This window comes from Eubalaena glacialis, chromosome 2 (genome assembly GCF_028564815.1).
Source record: "Eubalaena glacialis isolate mEubGla1 chromosome 2, mEubGla1.1.hap2.+ XY, whole genome shotgun sequence".
Lineage (NCBI taxonomy): Eukaryota > Metazoa > Chordata > Mammalia > Artiodactyla > Balaenidae > Eubalaena > Eubalaena glacialis.
Window position 1 is genome coordinate 21174181 of NC_083717.1, and position 17490 is coordinate 21191670.

Sequence of the window (17490 nt, forward strand, 5' to 3'; positions counted from 1 at the left end):
GGCCAGCATGAAGATGGTGCTGAAAAGCAGAGTCGGAGGTGGAGTGCCACAAGCAAACTACAGTTATCTGCACACCCCTCGGCCAGGCTTTATACCAAATAAAGAAAGGGCAAAAGTGAGGAATGTATTAATATATTCTCATAGATTTGTATCTATTTGCTGGGATAAATTTTCTTTGGTATAGATGGGATATATCCTTCTAAGCTGCAAGCTGATAATGAGGACTTAGGTCTAAGAAATGTGTAAAATCAGGGTAGATGAATATGAATATGTACAATTAGTGGCACTTGTACTCATGCCTGTGTTAATAATATGGTCACAAGTGTATGTGACGTTGTATGTGCTTGTGTATGTACCTAACTACATGTATCTTTATATATTCCAATAATACAGATTAAAACAGTAATTTCACAAGGCATACCAAGGGTGACAAGCCACCGCAACACTATGCCCAAAGCATCGCATCTTTTCTCTCCTTTACATAAAATATTTCCATAAACACTATTCACCAGGCATTCGTGGCTGGTGATATGCAGATAATCATAACTTTAAACACTCTATGGTAAGCCATTTGGAAGAATTAGCTCATTTAAAAAAGGAAAAATAAGGATGTCACTTGACATACATTTAAGCACAAAATCAGATACAGATTCCTGGGTGGATATAACTGCAAAAAATATTTTTTTCGTCTTCGTTCAGCTATTAGTATATGAAACCTGCCTGGAGAACCCTCAAGTAATCCAGAAGGGAAAGCTCTGTTAGTGAATTGCCCACATTCCTTCCTTCTGATCTTGCTGATTTCCGCTTTTAGCTTTAGAGCACTGTCCTTTTTTAGTCCTTCCTTCTATGAGTGTATAAGGAAGAACAAGGGTATGAAGCTCAAACAGTCTGGTTCAGCTACTTGTCTACCATCCGAAGCTTTATCTTGTGGGGAGCTGAGAGGCCCTCTGGCAGGGAAGGTAGTCAAATTCTCCCAGGATGAGTTTGGGAATTAACTGGATTCCATCTACGTACTTTCTCCATGGCTCCTTCGTCCATGGAAAAGAGGTGGCTTTACTCAGAAAACCAGAAAACTCTCCTTACGGTAGCAAGTAATGGCTCCTGGGTGGAGCGGGGGAGGAAATGGTGATGATATGGAAGCTGTGTGTGGCCAACTATTTGTCAAGCTGCCTCTGTCCAGGTAACCGTTTGTTGACTACCTTCTTATCCAGTAGGACAGGTAGCCTCATCATGTCTGTTAAGGAGGAACGGTCTGAAAGAGGACACTCTATATTAGAAGGTTTTCTCTCGGTATTTGAGAAAGCAAATCTTAGCTCCAAGCCGGTGCCGGGATTGTTAAATAGCTCTGATAGTAATTTACCCAATCAGAAGGAATGTATTTTTCTTTGTGCATGACTTTTGGTTTGATTAAACATTTTTCTAGTTCCTACTGTCTAGTAGGGGTTATTTGAAACTAGAAACAGTCTTAATTTCCCATGACCTATATGTACTTACATTAACCCAAGGGCAAAGAATTTAAAAAACAAAACAATTTAAGGCTGTTTTTCTTGCCAGGAGCAAAACTGGAAAAACACAGGTCCCACACCGGAACTACTCACAGTCTCTCTGCCATTCGACACAGTCCCTCTCCAGTCGCTCACAATAACGATGGGAAAATCCCCGCAAAGGACAACAGAACAGGATGGAGAGAGGCGGGACCACACAGACAACACACAGCAGTCATGAGCACGTGCTGAGGAGGACAGCCATTCCCACTGGCCTGTTACTGTGCAGACCAAGGACAGGCAGGCGATCAAATCAAATTCCTTGTTTTAGGGGAACTAGGTCCTGGGGCAAGAGAAGCAGCATGAAGGGATGTGTGCAAACACACGTCTGCAACCGAGGGGAAGGACAAGTGAGTTGGAGCGTCTGCAGAACAAGGTCAGAAACAGGAGGCGAGGCCATGAGGGCTGCTGGCAGGAGGGCAGCTGGAGGCAGCTTCACTGGAGTAAAACATTCTGCTGTCACGCGGCCACCACTTCATTCAACACGTGCTTGCTAATCAACAGCTATCTGGTCGGGAAGGAAAGACAACTTTTTCTTGTCTGCTCTTTTTGGCCTTTGGTCAGATAAAACTCAGTCCAAGGTTATGACTGCTTTCCCCAAAGCATTGGAATAAAAGGATTTAACAAAACCTGAACACATTTCCTACCTCTAAATGTATGACTTATCCTCTTATCTGGATTATAAAAGTTAGTCTTCATTTGGATGAGTTCTAAGTGCTTCCTTACCAAACAAATTGCAAGGTATTCTTTTGGGATTTGAAGATATAGAATTATTGGGGTGTTTTTTTTTTTTTTTTTGCTTTAAAAAAAACTGTACTGCTTGATCACCCTTTAAAAACTGTACACTTAGTCAATCATGGTTTAAAATAAGGCAACTTGCCAAGGACCCTTTTCTTAATGCTTAAAATGGGCAGAGGCTGGGTTGCCTGGTAGGTAATTAGGTCCCCGAGTCAGGCTGTCATGGTCCTTCTGGATGTGGCTATTCTCAGGCACAGGGTAGGGGTGCGGGCCCAAGCTGAGGGAAAGGCAACTGAGGTGTCCCTTCTGTGGACCGAGGACCTTCCCCAACTGGAGGAGCCAAGGCTAAGCTCGAGCCTCAAATATGACTCATCCTCTGGCCGGGTACTATTCTCCCCATAGATCTAGAATGCCGGAAATGGGTAGGCTGTGTAGACAGAACTTAGAGTTCTTTGGTGAGTCTGTATGTTTCAGAGCTAAGTAATTCTGTAAGCAATTTGCCTCACTCTGCTTCAACCTGCGTTAGTGGAACGGGGCCCTTAGGAGATGCACTGCAGTAGGGTGACCCCTGACTCCGGGGGCTTGATAAAGACTCCAGACGGTACCTGCAGGGGCGGCTCCTCGCCACTCAGCCTTGTTTCCTGCTTTCCAAGGCCTCATTTCTCCTCCTGTATAATTGCCATGAACCTTTGGGTTTTAGAGCTGGAGGGGACCTTTAAGATCATCTGATCCAGAACTTTCAATTTTCAGATGGGACCCTGAAGTCCAGCTGGGGGCAGTGATTGGCCTCAGATGCCTGCAGATGACTGGGAGCTGGCCCCATGCGTCCTGATTTCTAGCCCATTGATTTTTCTTTTATAACACACTTCCTCCTCTCAGAAGAAGGGACCCACACTAGAACTAAACCAAAGCCCTCGAAACCTTCAGATACCTGTCAACCACAGAGACCTATGGCTAAATACACAGTCTACACGTTACAAGAGACTTGGGGTGGTGAGGGTGGGGTATTTCTGGAGACAAAACAAAGGTGGGTAGCAAACGCCTGTCAAAACACGGGCCCCTGCTCCTCCGTCCCAAGCTTTAGCTCTCCCCGTGATGTAACCTTTTCAGGTCGTCTCTGGCTGACCACTGTCTGTGGAGAATTTGGGGGAAGGCTGTCCACCAGAGCAGCAAGTACTCACTGTTGATGGTACCTGCTAGTGCGTTAATGTTATTCAGCCCGACAGTGGCTCCTGCCAGCCCTTGCAGAGTCCCGAGAGAGGTCAGAGAATTCATGGCTGCACCAGCAGTGGAGTTGGGGGTTGAAGCAGCCACTGCAAAACAAAAGAAAGACAGGGAACCCGGGAGAGAAAAAGCACAGGATGAGTGAAAGCCAGCTGGTCCGGGAAGCAGTCTGTCCCCATCACAGCAGACGGAGCCGGGGAGCCTTCAGCCATGGGCAGTCTGGGAGTTGCACTTAGGTTTTGGTGTGAAAGACATGGGATTGTCCTTGTGGCAACTGTGACAATGAGATCTGGTGAAAAAAAAGCATCACAGCTCTGTTGTGCCAGCCAAAGAACATGTGCATTGCTGGTTAGTAGGGGACAGTCCACGATAGGAGGCCCGTCCTCCTGGGTGGCGGGTCCTTCATCAGCCCCACCTTAGAAGCCTCTGAACAAATGACCCGCACAAAAAAGGGGGAGGGAAGGGGGAGTAAAATGGCGTTTCTTGGCTTTCATATTGCTTATGCTTCAGACTTGGCATTTTCTCAATGAAGCTTAAAAAAAAAAATTCCTGGGTTTGACAGACGACTTCAGGACCCAGGTAGTGGTGCTTATAGAAGCGGGGAGTGATACGAGATAAAACCATTTTGGTCTGAACTCTCCTTCCCCTCCCCCCTCCCCCTTTAAATAACCGCTTTATTGGGATATAATTCATGTTATTAAATTGACTCCTTGAAAGTATACAATCTACTGATTTCAGTATAGTCACAGAGTTGTACAACCAGCACCACTAAGTTTAGAACATTTTTATGACCCTCTAAAGAAACCCATATTCATTAGCACTCATTCTACATTCTCCCCTCTCCCTTGACGCTGCCAACCACTGACCTACTTTCCGTCTCTGTGGATTTGCTTAGTCTGGATATTTCATATAAATGGAATCATAAAATATGTGATCTTCTGCACCTGGCTTCTTCCACTTAGCGAAATGTTTTCAAGGTTCCTCCACGTTGTAGCACGTGTCAGTACTTTATCCCTTTTTACTGCTGAATAATATTCCATCGTGTGGAAACACTCCACTTTGTTTATCCATTCATCAGTTGTGGACATTTTGATTGTTTCCACTTTGGGGCTATTATGGATAATGCTGCTGTGAACATCTGTACACAAGTCTCTGGGCAGACATATGTCTTCAGTTCTCTTGAGTACCTACTTAGGAGTGGGACTGCTGGGTCATATGATAAATCTATGTTTACCGTTTTGAGGAAATACTAAAATGTTCTCCAAAGTTGCTGTCCTCCCTAATCCCTTTTACACTTACAATGTAAATAACATTTCAGGTATCTTACATTTGTATAGCTTGATAGTCTGCTGACTTTTTTCACATATATGATCTCACTTTATCCCGGTGATAAGACATAAAAGCTAAGCGAAACTCTGACCACTGATAAAAGTGGCGCTTGATCCACTTCTAGCTGTGGAATCATTGTGAGCATGTGAACTTCCTTCCTTCTAGGACGGCCGGGAGCTTCAGTCCATCCTGCTGGAATGTTCCCGCCCAGAGGGAGCTCATTGCTGCTGTGCCTTCAGAAACCACACAGTATTGCCTGCAATGCACCTTGCTTGGGATTCCTTCTGGGTGAGGCTAGATCAAATGCCTGAAAAATGAATTCCCCACCTTGTCACATTTCTGCCCATGTACGGCATTAGCTTCTGACTCCTCATAATGTGTACGTATTTTCTTTCTCTTCTTAAAATAAAATTATACATAATCAAGTCAATGTTTCTATAGTCCTTTTGTGTTATGAAACTTTTCAAGTACACACGAAAGAAGGGACGATAGTGACAAATTCCCAAAAGCTCATATCCAGATTCTAGAATATTTGAGAACCACCCTACTTCCTACTTCCATCTTATCCCTACATGCTTCAGTATGCAACTCTAAAAATTGAGGACATTTTCTTTTAAAACCCCAAACCACTTTTCTCTTTCCTCTTGAATCAGTTTTATTAAGGTTATAGCTTTCTAGGAATTTGTATATTTCACTGACGTTTTCAAATTTATATTGGTATAAAATTACTCATAATTTCTTCTTAATAAATTTTAAAAATCAGGAGCATTTACATTTAAGTCCCATTTCTTGTCTGCTTGGGTTACTGAGAGAAGCACGTGAAAATCCTCCACTATGGTAGTGCCAATTACTCCATGTAAATATGTAAATTTGGGGGAATACCTCTTGAAGCTACTTTACAACTTCCACAGATGTTTGTAGATCATTGTACCTTCTGTTGAAATAAACTTTTTGTGGTGATCTCTTTATTTCTAGTTTTACCTTGACGTCTGTTTTATATGATATTAAAAAAAAAGCAGCACCAGCCCTTCTTTTGTTATTTGCATGGTATATCTTCTGCCATCTTTTTATTTTTGTCTGTTTATATTTTAGCTCTATCTCTTATAATCAATATATAAACAAGTTTTCAAAAATAGAATACAGCCTAATAATTTGATAGTCTTTTAGCAGAACTATTTAAATTTTGTGGTATACGTCCTGCCTATATTACATTTTTTCTCTTCTTTCTTGCCTACCTTTAGGATTACTTGTTGGTTTTTTCCACATTCCATTTTCCCCCTCTACTACTGGAGGTAATATTTAATATTTGGAGGTAATATTTAATATTTCTATTCTTTTATGTATTACCATAAAAATTTTAAGTCACACATAACTTACAAGAATCAAAGTTAACATTATCTTTATTCTTTGCCAGAACATTTGCTAGAATGTTTCTCCATTCGTGTATATGCTTAGGACAATTTCTAGAGACTTTAAGTGGTTGATTTTTTTAATAATTTTCACCAGTTATGGGTCTTTCACTGGGAAAAAGTCCACAGATATCCTCGTACTGCCATTCTAGAAGTTCTTCCCTGGTGTCACCTAAAATTGTGTGAAAACTCTTCAGGCCTTTATTACTGGCTTAGAATCAGAACATGCCTTAGGGATAGTTTTTACCCCTTACTCACAGGCACAACAGTCTGGTAAGAGCTATCACATGTCGACTGACGTCAGACAGAAGTGTATTTTTCTATGGGAAAGCGGGGTGGGGGGACTTCAGTTTCTGGCAGTTAGGTGGTCTAGGTTACCAGAGAGACCCCCCACTGAAAAAAACTAAAATGCTTATTAATAAGATATTTTTAAAAATATTTTTAAATTGCATCAATAACTGACCATTTAGTAAGAAATACTCAGAAATCAATGATGTAAGTGAAAGATGGAACCCAGAGAAGTAAGTAGAGCATTGAAGGTAGCTTTCCCCTTAAGGGCATTTGGTGAACCAGATAAATTTGAGCTTCAGTTCTCAAAGCTTCCCAGTACGTAAGAAATACAAGAAAGCCTAGGGCCCACTTGAGGTAAAGCATCTAAGAAGAGACTTCCCCACCAATAAGTCTGGAACACTAAAAGGCTAAACAGTCAGTGAACAAGATATACTCTCACTTCAGAAACTGTAAGGAAACCTGCCTGTCTCAAAACTTAGTGCGGAGTATGGCAAGGGGAATTTCCCTCTGATAATATATAACCAACTAGCCCTCACATCAGTTTGCAAACCAACTTTATCTGACTGGTCAAAACTGCTCAAGCCAGCAATTTAAAGTGGTCCCTAGCTTGTACTGTCTTCCAGCATCCTGCAGAATCAACTCTAAGTCAACCTTGAAAAGGCCCATTTTCAGCAAAGAATTCTCAGAAATAAGGTTCCAAGATAGTTAAGCTCACAATAAAAAAAAATCACAAGTACCAAGAAGCAGCAGAGACAGAGTTAGACAGACACCATATTTAGATCCACCAAAACTTCAGATATTGGAATTATTAGCACACAATAGAATGGAGGTACATATAACATGTTTGCACAATTTAAAAAGGGTGGAAAATGAAAAAAAAAGATTATAAGAAATGACCAAGTATACTGATAAAATTATTAAATAAAAGTCTTAGAAGTGAAAAAACATAATAATCAAAATATAAAATTCAATGGATACATAGGTTTAACAGGATATTAGATACAGTCACAGAGAGAATTTGGTGAGCTGGAAGACAGACCTGAGGAGATTAGACATAACTGAGAAAGAAAAGACAACAGATTAAGGGACATGGACTAGTCTAACATATGTCTAGCTGAAGTTCCTGAAGGAAAAGGGAGAACAGGGAAAAGGCAATATGTAAAGAGTTAATGACGGAGAATTTTCCAGAACTGATACAAGATCCTCTCCCACATCCACGTGTTCTAAGGTCCCAGTGAATTTCAATCAGGAAAAATGAAAATAAATACATAATTAGATGCACCACAGCAAAAAATGCAGAACACCAAAGAAAAGAAGATTTAAAAAACAACCAGAGAGAAAAAAAACCCCTCAAAAGACCACAGTTAGACATCTCAGTACCTGACATCTAAACAGTAATAATGTAAACAAGTTAGTGAAAGGTGCTGAGATAAATTAACCATCAAGCTAGAATATCCAGCAAAAAAGTATTTCATAAACTAGGACAAAATAAAGAAGTACTTTTCACACAAAAGCTAAGAGACTTTTTCACCATTAGACCCTCACTAACTGAAGTTCTACTGGATATACTTCCAACTAAAGGAGAAATGATCCCAGATGAAAGGAGGAGGAATAATAAGCAAAGGATGTGGTAAATATATGGGCATACCTAAATAAATGCTATATAAAATAACAATGGACTGAAATTCAAACCAAACCAAACCAAACCAAACCAAGTTAGAGCTAAAATACACGACAACATGAATACACCACCCATGGGTTGGCGGGGGGGGGGGGGGAGCTTTTTTGCGTTAAAGTATCGTAAGATCCTTGAAAGAAAAAGAAATTTCTCACTTGCTTTTTTTTTTTTTTTTTTTTGGCTGTGTCAGGTCTTAGTTGCGGCACACGGGATCTTTCGCTGCGGCGTGGGCTTCTCTCTCGTTGTGGTGCATGGGCTCCGTAGTTGCTGCGTGCGGGCTTAGCTGCCCCGTGCCTGTGGGACCTTAGTTCCCTGACCAGGGCTCGAACCCGCGTCCCCTGCATTGGAAGGCGGGTTCTTAACCACTGGACCACCAGGGAAGCCCCAAGAAATTTCTTTCTCAAGAAAACTGACTAAACCTCAGTAGGAAGAGCACGAGTTTGTGACATCTGAGCCACAAGCAGGAGGCTGTGCTATCCCCTCTCCTCCTCTCCCCCAGGCTCAGCGCAATGGAAGCTCTACCCCAGGAGGTTGTGGTCAAGAAGATGGGGGCTCTTTTCAGCTCCCAAACTATAGTGATGGTTTCTCCTAGGGAGGGGTAGACCACTGGCTTTTCTAACCATCCTTCCTCTCTGGCCCTGTTTTGCAGAAACTCTACTGCAGGTCAAGAAGTGTTGAGTCCTTTCCTCAAACCAGCCTGTACTCAGAGGGTGGAAGCTCACCCCAGGCACAGCACTCGGAGAATACTGGGCCCAATTACCCTCATCCCATCTTGCTTCTGCGGGGAGGTTCTATGCCCAGAGAAGCAAGCTGAGAAGAGCAGGTGCTACTGCCCTGCTGCATCACCCCTCTTGTAGGCCAGGGGTTGCTTGAAGCGAAGCAGGTTGCTGTCCCTGCCCTCAGCTCCAGGGCAGTGGCAAAGAGGGTCTGCCCACAGAGAGAGAGAGAGAGGTCACAAGAACAGAGAGCTCCATAACTTTCCCTAAGAGGAATGAATTTATTTGGAACATAGTGCGGGGAAGTTCAAGCCTAAGGCACCATGGAAAACAATAGATATTTTGGTGGTGGGCCATTAAGAGGAACAAAATGGTAGACCACCCAGAAGTTTAACAGAGAAAACCAGAGAAAGAGAGAGATAAGAAGAGTGTTCCTGGGGTCACAGCAAGCTTCAAGGAATGGCCTTGAAGACTTTCCCTATGGAGGGGTCTGACTTTAACAGAATCAGACTGTGGTGGCCATTTATGCCCAGGGTCAAAAATAATAGATTCAACAACTGGAAATTAATGGAGGCTGGGTGGGACAGCAATAGAAACAGACCAGCCAGAAACTGAACAGGGAATCCGGCAGAAAGGCATTCAAAGAGAGCCATTTGGAAGAATTATGCCGTTTAAAAAAGGAAATATAAGAATGTCACTCACAGCCTGAGGCTGTGTTCTCTAAGGAGTGACATCAGAAGCATATTGTAGGGGAACAAACTTCACTTGCTAAGTCACTAAGCAAATGAGCGAACAAGAAGCAGCTGGGTTTGGTGGGGGAGAGTAGGGAGGATGAGTGTCCAGAATAAAATGTCTAGTTGTTCACAAATTATGAGATGTGCAAAGAAATGAGAAAGCGTGATCCACACACAGGAAAGAAAGCAGGCAACAGAGACAGTTTGAGACGGCCCAGACACTGTTCTTAGCAGACAAAGACATCAAAGCAGCCATTATAAATATGTTCAAAAAACGAAAAGGAAACCAGATCTGTCTACACTGTCTATAGGAGACACGTTTTAGATTCAAAGCCACAAACAGGTTGAAAGTAAAAGGGTGGAAAAGTATATACCAGGCAAACAGCAACTGTAGAGAGCTGGACTGGCTATACTAGAATGAGACAGCATAGACTTGACCATCATTTTAGAGAGAAAAAGAACTGGGTCAACTGCTTGCATTGCAAAGGGCCTTAATACACTTTCATGAAAATCTGTGTCTTTGGTAGCTCATGAAAGAATTCCAGGGCCAGTGTGCAGTGACCGGCAGAAAACCCTTATTTTATTCAGGGCTCTGTTTTTCTTTACCTCCCTCAGACTCTTCATTCAGATCTAAGAAAAGGGAAAGGAATGGAAAGGACCAGGGTGAGGAGGTGACATATTCCTCCAACAGCACAGGAAATGAACGTGAAGCAACCTGGGAGGAGGCATGGAGGGGAGTAAACTGAGTACCTGGGTCAGGATGCTCTCTGGCACTCATTTGAGAAACACGTACAAGCTACTGTTATCATCAGAAAGGCCCCCAGACCCGGGTGCCATTCGCAGCAACGATGGAGAAGGGTGGGTACCCGCGCCCTCAGGTCACTAATCTGGAGAAGGTCGCTTATCAGTAGGGACGCCACCATGTTCCTAGAAGCCTCACGTGACCTGTCACCATGCTGATGTGGGGTATTCCTCATAGCTGCTGGAGACCCGACACCTACGACAGGGCCTCATCACCTCAGTCTCTGTAACGTGAACTTTTCAGGCTCGTTTACCGCACAGACCTCATGAGTCTCTAATCCTCTGCACCACCCCTTGGCGGGGGTCACCCTGTATCTAAACGGTGGTGGCAGGAGAGGGATCACGAAGGTTAGCATGGGCATCCTGAGGAGGAACAGATAAAGTGTATCAGCCCGGCAGGTGCTGAAAAATGAGGCTATGGCTGTAAACAACACACTGTCACAATTTCATTGTTCTCTTTCAAAAACAGAAAACTGGAGGCAAAGTGGGGCTGTAGTTAAGACTGAGTGCTTTGCAGCACTATTTACAACAGCCAAGACATGAAAGCAACCTAAATGTCCATCGACAGATGAACGGATAAAGAAGAGGTGGTATATAGATATAACGGAATATTACTCAGCCATAAAAAAGAACAAAATGATGCCATTTGCAGCAACATGGGTGGACCTAGAGATTATCCTACTAAGTGAAGTAAGTTACACAGAGAAAGACAAATATCATATGATATCACATATATGTGGAATCTAAAAAAATGATACAAATGAACTTATTTACAAAACAGAAACAGACTCACAGACATAGAAAACAAACTTATGGTTACCAAAGGAGATAGTGGGTCAGGGTAGATAAAGTAGGAGTTTGGGATTAACATACACACACTACTATACATAAAATAGATAATCGATAAGGACCTACTACATAGCACAGGCAACTCTACTCGATATTCTGTAGTAAACTATATGAGAAAAGAATCTGAAAAAGAATGGATATATGTATATGTATAACTGAATCACTTTGCTGTACACCTGAAACTAACACAACATTGTAAATCAACTCTACTCCAATAAAAAAAAAAAAAAAAAAGAAACAATATGCGAGTGAGAGGTCTCTTTATGTCTTGCTTTTCTATTTATTTAAAACCCAGGAAGACTGGCTACAGTGCACTGTAGTTTTCTGACCTCTTGTTGTGCTGTTCTTGGATGGTCCCAGTAGACTGATGGGGAGAGGGTGAAAAATAGGAGGGAGAGGAATCAAACATGAGATTAACTGAACTAAGTAACTTGCCTTAAAATGAGAAGATTCCATGTGCTCCAGTGCTTTGGAAAATACAATGAAAATTCAGCCCGGTTTGAGTCTAAATTGTAAAAGATACCTCGACTGTGTATCTAGCTGCCTTTAAGAACCTTCTGAGTTCTAGCAAACAATCTGTTTAAAGCAAAAGGAAAACTCAAATTTGTCATACAGCCAATCTCAATCAAATACTTCAAAACCAAATATTCAAGAGACACACGATAGAGAAAAGCCCTTAGACACAAAAGACAGACACACATTAAATGCCACCAACACGCATATCTTCCTATTTCTGTGCTGGCAGACTGGCCGGATGCTGCCTTGGGTAACTGCATTCTGCCCTCCTAAAATTCCCTTCCGTCTCCACTGAGAGCTGTATCCTTCGCTTTCTCAGTTAAACTGTTTACAAGTTGCCAAAGGAACATTGGTAAATAAATGTTGCCTCAGCTTTGCCCACAGCACCTCCTTCAGTCGAAGGCTGCTCCACGCAAAGGAGAGGCCGGCCGTACAACAAAGCCGAGAGGAAGGCGGGTGGGGAGCAGAGCCACCTCACCTCCTGGGCAGTGGAGGACAGACCCTGTCATACGTCATGTTTCACGCCTGCTGTACCACCAGCTCAAGACCACCAAGCAGCCCAAAGAGGTTCTGAGCAGCTAGCCAGCCAGGAAATGAAATGGCCAAGCAACACACCAGAGCCATGTGTCTATGACCTCACATGGAAATGCAGTTCTGTGCCTTTGGATGGAAAAACTGCAGGAGGAGGGGCTTCCCTGGTGGTGCAGTGGTTAAGAATCCGCCTGCCAATGCAGGGGACACGGATTCGAGCCCTGGTCTGGGAAGATCCCACATGCCGCAGAGCAACTAAGCCCGCAAGCCACAACTACTGAGCTTGGGCGCCTAGAGCCCGTGCTCTGCAGCAAGAGAAGCCACCACAATGAGAAGCCCGCGAACCGCAAAGAAGAGTAGCCCCTGCTCGCCGCAACTAGAGAAAGCCCACGTGCAGCAATGAAGACCCAACACAGCCATAAAAAAAACCCAAAAAACAAAAAACTGCGGGAGGGGGAGAGTGGGGTGGAGAGGGAGGGGGGCCGGGGGAGGGGGAGACTGGCGGTGAGGAAGTACATCTCTGCCTGTTACGGAATCACTTTGTTCATGCGACCAGGTCAGTTCGTTGACGGAAAGACTCCAAGCTCAGGAATCCCCAAACACCCATCCTAATCTAAATGATGAGATGGGTGCTTTCTTCTCAGAGCCAGGGGATGCCTTGCTGAATGATGTGTCTAGAAGAGCTTCTTGACTCAGGTCAAAACTGCAGGTCACAGATAGAGGGCTCAGGTCATCTGGTCCCTTGCTATGCTGGGAGACAGAGGGGGCAAAGGGAGAGAGGGGGAGAGGAGGAGGGGGAGAGGGGGAGGGGGAGAGGGGGAGAGGGGGAGGGGGAGAGGGGGAAGAGGGAAGAGGGGAGGGGGAGAGGGGAAGGGGAAGGGGGAGAGGGGGAAGAGGGGGAGGGGGAGAGGGGGAAGAGGGGGAGGGGGAGAGAGGGCGAGAGAGTGGGGGAGAGAGAGAAGGCAGGAAGGAAAAGGAAGGAAGGAAGGAAGGGAAGGAGGAAACAGTGCTAGAAGAGCCCCCAGAAGAACTGCTGTTCAGCACAGAGCTGAGAACTGGACTCACTCATATCCTCAGCCCAAGGATTTGTTTCTCTTACATCAATAAGTCCTTCACACATACTCTCTCATTTCCGGTTGGTCCTCCCAGGAAACCCACGCACTGGCTGGGGAAGAGGAGGAGGAAGCAGAGGGGTATGTGTGGTGCACACGGTGCGGAGGTACAGGACGGGACCCTCTCCAGCTGTGTGGCCAATCGGGGGGCCAAACAGCAAGACACACACAGCTGTGCGAGAAGGGCTGTTTGGAAAACTTTCTTAAACCAGTATAACAAGCAAGCCTAATCTTACCTGAATTTTAAAAAGATGTTCCATTTGTTTTCTTTTTATGTTTATTTGTGCCAGAGATAAAAGCTTATTCTCTTTTTCTCAGCTTTCCAGAGAGAAATGACCTTTGCTTCACTTCCCAGGAAAGAGTCCCCTGGTCTCTGCTTCTCCCAGCCCCCAGCGGCCTTGATTTCCCTTCTGGGGACAAGGGTGACTCATCTGACTGCACAGACTCGGGAGGCCCTGCTGTCCTCCGGGCCAGAGTTGGGGCCCCTGAATTGAAATACGAGACACCAACGGGTGCCTGAGAAAGGCCTTCCCGCTCCCTGTTCTCTTTTTGTTCTAACTTCTGCATGACTGGGTAGGTAAACTAAGTTTATTTAGGTCTCCAGGGCAATGTTTAGAGAGGGAGGTAAGAATCACTACTCTTGTTCTCTAAGGTAGGCAGAATTTACTGTCCCCCTAAAGAGGTCCATGTCCTAATTTCAGGAACCTGTGAACATGTCAGGTTACATGACCCAGAGGAATTAAAAATTGTGATTTGGCTGACCTTGAGATGGGGAGATTTTCCTGGATTATCTGCGTGGGCCCCATGTAAGCACAAGGGTTCTTATCAGGGGCTGGAAAGAGAACCAGAGAGACAGCAGCACAAAGACACAGCAGCTCTGAAGATGGGAGAAGGGGCCGGGAGCCAAGGGGAGTCAGTGGCCTCTAGGAGGATCTTGTTCTCACAAGGGGGGATTACATTCTTTTCACATCAATTTGCAACACTTGAACATTCGACATCTTCTCCCCCGGGGAGGCGACTGTGCGGCTAACGACCGGTTCTCCAGCCTTTATCATCAGGCTGGTCCTCAGGAGACTCCATCTGGGGTACAGCTTTGAGAGGGTCTGGACGAGGGTGAGCTGGCCTGAAAGCCAAGCTGAGAGACAAACAGGTGACAGAAAGGTAAAACTTAGCCTAGAGAGGAGAAGGCTAAGGGAAGAAACAGTCTGAGGTCTTGACACAGAGAGAGAGTTGTTGTAGCTCCAGAGACCCAAGCGGGGACCAGTGGGTGGCGGCCGAGGGGGGCAGAGTCAGGGTGAGGAAGAACTGGCTTGCACAGCGGGCCCAGCTTCCCCGTTTGTGGGAACAGGAAAGCAGAGGCTGCCGCATGGTCACGTATCGGGGGTTTTGGCAGACCCCGCGGCTAGGCTGGGTGGCCTCCGAGTCCAATAAACCAAGGTCTGAAAAGCTCTTACTTTTTCCACTAGGACTGAACACACACTGGCAGCATCTCCCGGTGGGGCAAACGAGGACTCCAAGAAGGCAGGACTCGACCCTCAGTGAAGGGGCCGGCCCCTTTGCCCACAGCATCACTGAAGGGCCTGAGACCCCAGGGCTGTTTGGAGGCTGCAGACCAAAGGGATCCACACAAACACAAGCCCCATCGAGCTGAAGACATCACAGGCTTCTACCTTCTCTTCTGAGCAGGAGAGGCAGCCGCCCCATGGAGCGCATGCAACTCAAATCCCAAATGGCCGGATCGTGGGGGAAATGATCACCAAGAGAAAGGCCAGCCTTGCGTGGTGGACACTCCCTCTGGCCTGCGGCCCAGGGCTGCTGGGCTGCTCCGCGGGCCAGTGCGTCAGGACCATCTGTCTCTGGAGGCAGGGACCACGATGCCCTCAGACGGCACAGGAACCACACACGCTGGATGGGAAGGAGGTATAGCCCAGGGTCTCCTGCACCGCAGTCCCCTGGACGTTCCCTGAGACCTGCCGGTGGTGAGGCTCAGGGCTGTGAATTAACACACCCTCTTGGTGAGTCTACTGCTCGTTAAAGATGGGGACCCACTGGTCTCAGGGGTGTGTGCGCGTAGCATCGCCAGATTCCCTCCAGGCTGGGTGCAGAATTTAGTGTGGGGTGTGAGAAGGTGACAGGCTAAGAGGAGGTGAGGTTGGGTTTGTGATAAGACAGGGGAACAGATGCTGGGAGGTAGGAACCAGGGGTAAAAAACTATGGAAGAGTGAAAAGTTCTGGTTCTCTCTTGCACATAAAGAAGTCCCGCCTGGAGGTGAGCGTATTACAGGGCAGGAGTTCACTGGTCTTATTTCCTAGAACCTACGAGAGGGACTGACACATCGTAGGTGCCACACAGGGACGTGCTGAGTGAAGGAAGGGATGGAAAGTCCACTGCGGCCGCGGCAGGTGCACCGGACTCCGTGTCCGGCCGCTTCCAGGACGAGGCCCCGCACGGGCCTCCATGTGCTGGAGGGAGGGCGTCCACCTGCCGACGCTGTGGCCCCCCAGAGGGCCCCCCACGGCCAGTCGAGCCCGGGGCGGGGTGAAGGGCTCTCATTAACTGTTCCTTTAACCCTGGAGGAAGGGTGGGGATGCCATCACAGACAGAACTGGCCAAGCCAGCTGCTGCCTCGTCACCGGCACAGGAGCAGAGGTGCCCTTCGTTCCTCTGGCGTGGCTGCCACAGAAGGAGCCAGAGGCCCCTCTGAGGTCCCCGAGGCTCCACGCTGGCCTGGCCCCTGCAGAGGCAGAGACCTCGTCCTCCCTCTCCTCGAACTGTGATCAGGGACATGGAGGAAATCCCGGCTTCCTTCTCATTCTTTGCACGAGGTGGGCTGGCCGGCAGTTTGGGGGGAGGCTGCCTGCTGATTGTAGGGAACGTGGCTCTTCCCCCTTTGTTGTGTGGCCGCATGCCTTGCGGGATCTTAGCTCCCGGACCAGGGATTGAACCCGCGCCCCCTGCAGTGGAGGCGCGGAGTCCTAACTGCTGGACCACCAGGGAAGTCCCGGCTCTTCCTCCTTTTCCAGATTCCAGATCCACCGAGAAAAGTAGAAAAGTGGTCATTGGGGGCCATTCAACCTCTGACACGGACCACGCCTCTGTCACCCTCCCTACGCGAAGGTGATCTTTCCCTCCGTTCTTTTATCGGCGCACTGGCAGGGCCTGTCTCGGATATGTCTGCCCCTGAAAGGACCACGCTTTCTAGGAACCCAGTGCCTCAATTTCCTCCTGTTAACCCCCTCCCCACTTTTCCTGGACTGCAAGATTTTTAAAAAGCTACAACGAGACAACATTAATAGAGGACGCCAAGAATCTGCCTTTAGTGCATCCACGAAACGCTTTCCACAGACGAATGAGACGGTGTAAGCACAGTGGCTTTGTAGTTTAGGAAATAAATAAAATAACTGCAAACAGAGAAAACTGCCTGCATCGACCAAACACACTCAGGACGGCGGAGCCCGCGGTCACCGCTCTGTATCACACAAGCTTGGATGCTCGGAAGGGGGCAGAATCATGAAGCGGTGACACAGGCAGCCGTGGGGATTCGCCAAGCAACAGTGTCTCCTCTTCTAAGGGGTCTAATTATCCCACAATACCACACCTCTTATCTTAAATTTATTCCCTGAAAGGTTTTTTTGGGGGGCGGAGGGGGGTGAGGAGAGGAGGGATGACAGGGCGGGAGGTGGCTGTTTGGGTTGGAAAATGGCATTGAAAGCTTCCAAGGTGTTCCGATCTCACTACCCGACAGTCTGTACGGGCACGTCCGTGACCCCATAAACACCTGCATCACTTTCTTCCTTCACTAACCTACTTCCAACTCACCAGGAGACCGGTCAACAACTTGGTGTGCGTGACGCTGGGCCAGACAAGTCATTATTGGTTCTCAGATGGGCCAGAGGAAGAAAGCCCCTTGTTGGGACTCTGCGTCCTTTCTGAGCACTAGCCTATGACAGTAAATGTTTCTGGAGGCGAGAAAGTGGTATGGAAACGGACGTGGGCAGCATCAATCTCTTCACGTCT

At 46.4% G+C, this 17490-nt stretch overlaps 1 protein-coding gene across 4 annotated transcripts in view; it reads right to left on the minus strand.

Moving 5' to 3' along the window:
• The window catches only part of CELF2 (CUGBP Elav-like family member 2), a 518375-nt gene that overhangs the window by 12210 nt on the left and 488675 nt on the right, over positions 1 to 17490 (minus strand). For all 4 annotated transcript variants that reach the window (XM_061181641.1, XM_061181639.1, XM_061181642.1 and 1 more), the window contains one exon: positions 3476 to 3595. In XM_061181641.1, the coding sequence (XP_061037624.1) occupies positions 3476 to 3595 (120 nt within the window). The remainder of the gene's footprint in view (positions 1 to 3475; positions 3596 to 17490) is intronic.